This window comes from Apaloderma vittatum, unplaced genomic scaffold, assembly GCF_000703405.1.
Source record: "Apaloderma vittatum isolate BGI_N311 unplaced genomic scaffold, ASM70340v1 scaffold16501, whole genome shotgun sequence".
Lineage (NCBI taxonomy): Eukaryota > Metazoa > Chordata > Aves > Trogoniformes > Trogonidae > Apaloderma > Apaloderma vittatum.
Genome location: NW_009697521.1, coordinates 20,455 through 28,997, shown reverse-complemented (window position 1 = coordinate 28,997; position 8,543 = coordinate 20,455). Strand labels below are relative to the sequence as shown.

At 52.1% G+C, this 8,543-nt stretch overlaps 1 protein-coding gene across 1 annotated transcript in view; it reads right to left on the bottom strand.

Moving 5' to 3' along the window:
• Window positions 1–224: 224 nt before the first annotated feature.
• The window catches only part of MAGI3 (membrane associated guanylate kinase, WW and PDZ domain containing 3), a gene marked incomplete at its 5' end in the record, with an annotated part of 25,335 nt that continues 17,016 nt past the window's right edge, over window positions 225–8,543 (bottom strand). Inside the window, 7 exons of the mRNA XM_009877671.1 lie at window positions 225–516; window positions 966–1,055; window positions 1,451–1,589; window positions 2,856–2,999; window positions 3,475–3,607; window positions 3,702–3,804; window positions 5,856–6,041. Of these exons, the coding sequence (XP_009875973.1) occupies window positions 1,006–1,055; window positions 1,451–1,589; window positions 2,856–2,999; window positions 3,475–3,607; window positions 3,702–3,804; window positions 5,856–6,041 (755 nt within the window). The remainder of the gene's footprint in view (window positions 517–965; window positions 1,056–1,450; window positions 1,590–2,855; window positions 3,000–3,474; window positions 3,608–3,701; window positions 3,805–5,855; window positions 6,042–8,543) is intronic.

The following is an 8,543-nucleotide window of genomic DNA, read 5'->3' as shown; positions in this document are numbered from 1 at the left end:
TTCCACTGGAATACTCTGTCCTGTTGCTATTGTTCATCCCTGTTTCTGTGGGTTTACTCTCACTTTTTCTGGAACCGTCCGATTTATGTGAGAGATTGCCGCAGGGTTTTTCAGGATCCCCTTTTCTGGGGCTGTGGATTCCTGTGTGAAGGCGTCCCTCAGCAGCCACTACCTTTTCCGGACTTGCAGATCTGTCTCTTCTGGTCCCCAATTCCAAACCACCTTTTGTTATTTCAAACCCAGGCCTGGAGGGACATTCCCATCTGTTCTTTGTTCTCTGGGGAGAAGACTGAGGCTTCATCTCAGACTGGTTCTCAGCTAAAGTGCTTTTCTTTTCAGGCACAGTGTTCGTTGCTTGTTCCAGTTTCTCAGATGGCTGAACTCTCGTTAAAGCTTCTCCTGGTACTGATAAATAACACACTTCAGATGGGGGAGAAGAATGTGAAGATGAAGATAGTGGTGACTGTTCTTCATATATTACAGTTGACGAAGATGGATTATAACTATCCCAATCACCTGGAAGCGAACAGGGAGAGATTTGACTAAGTCACTTAAAAAAACCCAGATCACTAAGTATTTTAGAAACTTGCACACTACTGAGATTCCAGGATGTTATATGAAATCAGCGGTTTAAAAAAGGTTACGTAGTGACATACTCTCCAAGTCTTACTTGGTTAGTTCTCTATAGTGCATGTTCTACACCAACCATAACTGTGTGAGTGTAGAAAAAAACCCTTGTGCTTAGAACGCTGGCGCGATCTCTGCGGGGCTGACATGGGCTTGTACCAGCACAACTTTAGAGCCTGCACAGCACAACTGCAAAGCAGAAAGCCCCTGACCTACATTGTTTAATATCAGAAAACCAAATGAACTAAAAGAAAACTGAAAACAGTGAAAAGTTGAGGTTATCCATAGCTTTGCACTTTAATAATAGAAAGAGATGAAACAAAGACATGCAGATTTACCAAGTCTTTAAGGAAAAACCAAGAAAAGCACTGAAAGCCCTTAATGTTGTTCAGGTTTCACGTAGGGACACAGACTGGAAGGAGCCAAACCTGAAGGAGGAAGAGAAAAAGCCCAGAACTACATACCAAAATCACAGAGAATGGCAAGCAAGATTTCAATCAGAAACATATGATTAACAGCAAGACAAGAGGCAACAAAACCCTTCCCCTCCTCTGCTGCCGATCGAGTCAAAGGAGCTCGGCCTCCTCCCCGGGCCCACCGCGGGCAGGGCACTGGGCCGGGTGCTCGCCAGGGCTTCCTGCCGACTTTTCTGTGGTCCTGCGTTTCTACCTACGGCTCGGGGGATTTCCGTGGACAAGAGGGCAGGAGAGATGGCCAGCCCCGGTCGCGCAGCTCCGTGCAGGGGACAGAGCCCCAGTCCCCTGATCAGAGCGTGCTCCCCTGCCTGGACCCGCAAACCCAAGCGGCACTCGAGGCAACGTACTGTGATCTGGTATCAAGCCAGTCCCTGGTCTCAGCAGCAGCAAAACTTTGTTCCCCCCAGCCTGAATCAGCTCAATGGCTCGTGTGTGAGTGATTCCTTGGGTGGGTTCTCCGTTAATTTCAACAATTTGGTCACCAACCTGACAAGAAAAGAACAACCAGGTTAGTCGCTGGGAAGCTCTGACACCGTAAACTGATCTTTAATTTAGAAAGAAAACACACGGAGGCAGATGTTTCCATTTTTCCCCTCACACAACAGCAACACCATTCCACAGCGGCTCATGGGCACGGTGAGACGCTCTGGCGGATCGGGGGTCGCTGTGCAGATGTGCTGCTCAGCCAGCTCAGTAAAAGACCCCCCAGTTACACCCCCCTGCTTATCTACAGGCAAGGAGACAGATGCAGGCGCGAGCTGGAGCGCACATTCCTCCCGGAGCTTATGGATGGGCCCCCTCAGCTCCCAGAGTCAGGCCGGCCACGCCACGGCGACTCCACGCTCAGCACAGAGCCCAGCGAAGGGGTTTGTGTAAGCAAAGGGCTTCTCGTTCCGGGCAGGAGAGATCACCGCTGTGCAGTCATCCCCACTAAGGCCAGGAGCAGCTCACACAGGTCCTGGGCAGGTAAATTAGAGCTCACAGGACTCTGCCGGGAGGGCTTGGGACCGGCGCCCGCACCAACCCCACTTGGCAGTACCCGGTGGAGCCAATGGATGTCACTGGTGCATCGAAGGTCACCAACGTGCCTCCGCTCACACTCCTTACGGGGTAACACGTTCTTCTGCGCTGGAGTGAAGTATGGCCAGAAACCACCCCGTGTGGGACGGCCCCACGGGCACCTGGCTCAGCTTTGTGCTCCAGGCAGCAGTCACAGGGTCTCATCATTCCTTGCTGTTGTACCCACCCACATATTTTGCTTTTACTGTAACCCCTGAAAGTGAATTCCTTACACAAACACAACAATTAACATGACAATCTTTGGGAAAAGTTACGCTCGTATCTTCAAACACTGCCCAGAGCAGCAATAGCACCACACCCACAAACGCCTCACAAACTCTCTGCCTTGGACAGCGACTCTCCTCGCAGCTTGCTGCTCCACGGCACAACTTCTGTCTCCTAAAGCACCCGAGTAGCTACTGCTCATCTCCTGGGACGCGCGCGTTTTGTAACCCAGGCCCGGCTGGACAGGTCACTTGGGATGGCTGGGGCTGCCGCTCGATTGCTCCCAGAAGAGCTCAGGAGCAGCCCCTGCGGCCACCGCAGGGGCACGGCGGGAAGCCGGGAGCTGCCCCCGCGCTGCTCTGCCTGCTGCGACTGCGCTCGCCTGGGAGAAAAGCTTCTTCCCACCGGAGCGAGCTCGTGTCAAAGGGCCAGCTTGACCAACCAACCGGTTGGAGAAGACAAACTCACGTGCACTCTCCCGTCTTTGACAGCGGGCCCATCCTCAGCGAGCCGAAGGATGAACAAGCCCATGTTGTACTCCTTCCCTCCTCGAAGGCTGAACCCGAACCCGCGCGGGCCCCTTTCCAACTCCACCGGGAAACAGCCGGAACTCTGCGTGGGAAGTCGGAGAAAAAAAGATGAGGTCCTGTAGGCAGACCTAAACATTGTTTTCTCCTGGAAAAATGCTTCACATATTTCTGTATTTTGAGAAAGGTGCAGCCTGCGATTTAAACTGAATTTATCACAGCTCATGTATGACGAGGTGTAACGGTTCCTTTCTCCATCTAAACATACAGAACATTTTTCATTCTAGGTTTTAGATGTGCATGAAATTTCATTACAAAACTTTGCCAAAGGGTCTGTAATAGCCCCGTTGCAAATATTTTCTACTTCTTTATAATAAGTATTCAACAATACTAAGGAGATAATAAAATTCAAAGCATTAGCAAAAACGTTTTCTGATATGCTCCAGTGCATTTTATAGGCAACTTTTCTACCCACATCTGACAGGGAATGTTCTGTTGATGTGGTTCTGAACGCTCCACGGCAACGCCACCGCAGCGTCTGGGTGACAGGAGCCCCCTGCCCGTCCCTGGGAAGGGCGGCTGCCGAGAGCCGAGGCCCCGCTGGCATCGGGCTGCGCCAAGTGCTTGTGCTCAGGCCACGAGAGCCTGTAACTGCCTGAGACTTCTTTTCCAGCTTCGCCTTCCGTGGCTCCCCTGCACAGAGGCAAAAGGACGCGCACGTTACCTTTGCCGTCACAGTCCCTCTGGTCGAGCTCTCCCGCTGTGCCGGACCCGACGCTCTCCATACCTGTCTGCGCCGGAGGGGGTGGCCTGCGCCGGTGCCAGCGGCCGGTGCTGTGGGGCTGGGCTCTGCCTGGCAGAGTTTGTTCCCGACGGAGGACCACGGTGTTCTAAGAAATTCAGACAAAACCGAGTCAGAGCGAACTTCCCAAAGACAGAGCCAGGCACACCCAGCCCAGAGCAGAGCCCGCCGGCGCCCAGCCCGCGGCTCCGAAGGACGCGGCTGCTCTGGCTGAGCCGAGCCCAGCGCTGCCAAGAGCTGAAGACTCCTCTCCCTTCCACACAAAATACAGTGACTGTGCACTTTAGAGACACAGTGCGTTTATGAAAAAGCATCTTTCAGGACACAAAACGTTTCTGTCAGAGTAACGAGCCCCAGCCCACACAAAAAGCTGCCTCTTAGCTAGAGCCCAAACGGGCCACCAGTGGCCCAAGATGAACTCATGTGCTCAATTATAAACTAATCAACTTCTTCTCCTTATAAGGGTTAAAAAATTCATTCCCAAGTCCTCTGTTTGGTGATCCCATTGCTGAACATTGAAGAACAAACAAACCCTCGTAAAATACACAAAGCGCTCAAGCACCTTAAGAGAAGGGGAACAGAACGCACGCTACGAGACCGAACCTCTCAGGTACGCGGGACCTCCGAGTCCTTCACAGGACTGCTTGGTGCTATTACCACGGCATGCCTTAAAGAGGTTTTTCTCTAGAGACCAAATGTCAACTTTTACTCCTGTTTTATACTCAGAGCTTTAATTCAGAAGCACAGGCAAGAAAAACGCCATCTGTTTGTACAAATCCTCCAGCCCTCCCTTCAGCCTGCTCCCCGTGTTTCCAGCTAATACATGACAAAAGCTGACAGGCTCCTGCTTCTGTGAAAAATGTTAAGAAATATCTTCTGGCGCACGAAGTGAATTCGTTTATTCGTATGAAAAGCAAAGATCACACACCTGCGAAGGCCAGGAGGGGGAGGGAGGGGGGACAAGCCAGGATTTTCGTTGCAGTCTCAGAGGACAGCGCTGGAGCTGGAGCCCTGGGCAGCAGCAAACCCTGGCAGGGTTTTCCCTGAACGGCTCCTGCAAAGTGGGAACTTTGCTTTCGGGAGCTGCATCCTCGGTGTGAGCGACTGCTGAGCGGAGCATCGCCGCGAGGCTCAGCTCTCACCCTGAAGCCCCGACTAACTCGCACTCCCCTGGCTTTCTGCGGGCGTCTGCTGAGCAGAGGGTCGCGATGGGAGCTGAACTCTATTTCTAACAGCTAAAGCAAGGAGAATTTTAAAGCAGCGCTCCACTTCCAGTTCAGTGGAACAGGTTCTGCTTCTCTTTCCTTCACTGTCACAAAATTCTTTGCGTGTGAAACACGCCAACCTCAGCTCCTCTAAGCCACACGTGTTTTGTGACTGGTCTCTTCAGTCTAGTTTTATCACTTGCTACTGACTTTTTCCCCCTCTCGGCTGGTTCTCCTCAAGTTCTTGTTTTATCTCTATATTTTGGCTCCAAATCTGTAACTGAGGAAGTGGGAAAAATACTAACACGGAGTTCAGGCAAGGTCACCCACAAATACGGGACAAAAATGTTACGTTCAGAAATGTATTTTGAAAACAATGGTGATTAAGAGCCCCAGAGAAACAGACCTAATGCACCCCATCCAAACTTCAGCTGCTTTGTAAACACTGCTCTGGGCAACTGCTTCGAGGTGGGTCCCTTCAAACTGAAATGAGCTGATTTGATAAAATGAAAATCTTAACAGAAAAATAACTATGTCTAGGAATCTCTCTGCTTCAAGCATTAACAAAAAGGAAAATGAAGGCTTTGAAATTCTGTATTACAGGCTGAGATAGCATGTTAAATATTTGCAGTGAATGTGAAATCCGGGAATCATCTGTTAGCTTCATTCACATTCTGGCTTTAGGTATTTATTATTTAAGAGGTCAAGAAAGCCGGCTTCCTGGCAAAATAACGATAGCGAGGTTAATTAAACCCAAAAGCAGCAATTCAGAAAAATGCCATGGTAAGCAGGGCTGGAAAACAGCTCTTCTCTTCAAATGACTGGATTTTACATATTTACAGTGAACTGTTGGCGTAGAAACAACACAACACGGAATGCAGTGTTGCACGGGAGCTTTCCTTGAAAACACGGTCTCTGAAGATTTGCTCCTCACCTTCCTCAGCCACGACCGTCAGGGTGACGGTGTTGCCCGCGTCCTTGATGAGCTGCACGATGCTGTCGTGCGAGAGCTCCACGATGGACTGGCCGTTCACCGCCGAGATGTGGTCTCCCACCTTGAGCTTCCCGCACTGGTCGGCTGGGCTCCCGTCTATGACCCGCCCGATCTTGTGAGGGATCACTGGGAAATCAAGAACAGGTACAGCAACGCTGTTATTACTCGTGTCAGACACGCACCACCCAGAGGTCCCAGGACCAGCCCAGCTGGCAAGGGAGGCACTGCCAGCGCAGGAAAATCCTGCAAATGATGAGGAATGACCAGAAACACCAATTCCCGAGAGCACAGCCTCGTCACGTACAAGGTGTTCTGCCTGGAAGAAAACACGGGGAGGAAATGGGTCACATCTGCAAAGGGATGAGTAAGCCCGTGTGCCCCAGGAGCGCGCCGCTGCGGTTGGCTCGGCCGCTCACCACGGATCGCTTTCCGTCCCCCGCACAGGCCCTGGAGCTCCGCGGACGTGGAGGCAGTTATGGACACCCAGCTCAGCACGGTCCTCACAAATCTGGATGCACGGGCTAACGCTTCCTCCTTGCAACCGAAGATTAAGCTTTAAATACACTTCAAAGGAAAACGAACTTCTGCCAGCAACTGACTCAGTAACTGGGCGAGCTCCTCTGCAGGAGGAGCAGCTCGGCGAGGTGTGACCAGCTCCGCACCCACCCTGACCCTGCCTGCCCCCCGACAGGAACCTGCTCCTGTCGCAACTGCCTGAGCTGCAGCCAGCTCTCCTGCCTGGGTTTCCTCCACTCACCCCACAGCGACACTCGGCTCTTCATGCGTTCCTCTAGGGGCCAAAGCAACAGGGCCAGAAAAGACAGAAAAGGGAAAAGAGGGGATTTTACAAGAAGTCAAAGGAAAAAAAGACTGCTTTTAGCTGCTTTCCCAGAGGCGAACACCAGAGCAGGAAGGAGCAGAACTAGAGCAGCAGGAGGAGGGCGGGAGGCTCCCCTCCATCGCGCAGAGCTCTGCAGCAGCTCCCACCGCTCGGGGAGGATCTCGTTCCGCGGCCGCTGACCCGGACGCCAGCGCTGCAGATGGCACTCGGCAGTCGGCAAGATGCTGCTGCCACGGGAGGAGCCTGCCGAATCCTGGGGCAAAAGAGCAGCTCGCTGAGCCGCCCGCGTGCTGGCGCGGCCCTGGCAGAGCCCATCAGTCAGCGTGCTTTGCCATGCGTCCAAACCAGCCCCGCACTGCTCCGGATGCCTGAGCACAGCAAAATTGGCTCCCGGCCTTCCCCAACCCCTCATCAGGGCAGGAACCGCTGCGCTGCTCCTCTGCAACTCATTTCCCAACACCCCTCCAGACTGACCTCCACATGTTTCATAGACACTCTTCTTGGTGCTTCACATAAAAGCCTGTTTGCACCTCCAAAGCCTGAGGTGGGTTTGATGGACACGTGTTTTCTGTAGTTGCAGCTCTCCCAAACATGCCTTTCTCCAAGCGATCAGAGAAGTGAGGAACATTACGCGCCTGTCAGGATTATCAGCTGACTTTTCAAAACCATGACAAGAAATCTGAAACACTTCCACAGTGTCATCAGCCACCCAAGATTAAAAAGCCATCAAGGATTGTTTTAATGAGCCAGCACACACAGAAGTTAATGTGAAGGAACAGACATTGATGCCTTCTAGCATTTAACATGAGTTTAAATTTTAATTACACTTCCCTTAATAGACTGGTTTTTTAAGTATTACATAAACCTCAGAGCCAACTGTGAAGAGTAAAGCACTGCAGGGTCGCAGACTCAGTTGCTGATTACTTGTTTTAAAACATCCTGGCGTTAGAAGAACACGGGAGCTCCATGTTGAACTGTGGCACAGAACAGTTCTGCCGAGCACAGCCCAGGGACGCACCAGTGTCGCTTTTCCTGTGTTATGAACAACCCAAACCCCGGGGCTTATGTTTCCAGCACTGGAATTGGTTTCAGTTCTCTTCTACTTTTGGTGCTGATACCAAATGAACAGAGATTTCCAGCAGAACCCAAGACAAAAATGTTGTCTGTGCTCAGTTATAACAGAATACCAGTATCTTAAAGAACAGTTCTGTTGATTACAGTTTTTGTGTTAGCACCTGACTGACCAGAGAGCACACAGGCAGCCTACGGCTGTGCTGACGCGGGACGCGACCCGCAGCCTGCCCTGGCACCAGCCCTGCCCCCGCAGCCTGCCCGGGCACCAGCCCTGCTGGTGCTGCCCCACGTGGGGACCGCCACCGTGTGCTGTCCCACCGCGGCCGCTCTAACGTTCCTCAAAAGGCATCGCCTGTGCCAAGACTGCATCATGCTCTAAATATATACCATCTGAATTCAGCACAACGTTATTCGGATACAGGTTTCTCCTGTGCTCCTGCTGGTTTTTTATTGAGCAGTAAAATGAAGTGGAAAACCAGAAGTGTCTTAGGCTCAATAAAAGAGACGCACACTTCCAAGCTGCTGTCATGTCTGTCTGGAACCTGCTGAGGAAGCCTCAGAAGGGTGACTTACACCAAGGAACCAAAGGAAGCAGGTACGGTGTCTGCACTGCGAGGACCTGTGTGCCCACCGCAGCCCGAGGACTCTCACGCCCCGACAGCTGCCCCGCGCTGAGCACACAGGCTGGCTGTGCGGGAGCCGCCCTCCCCCCG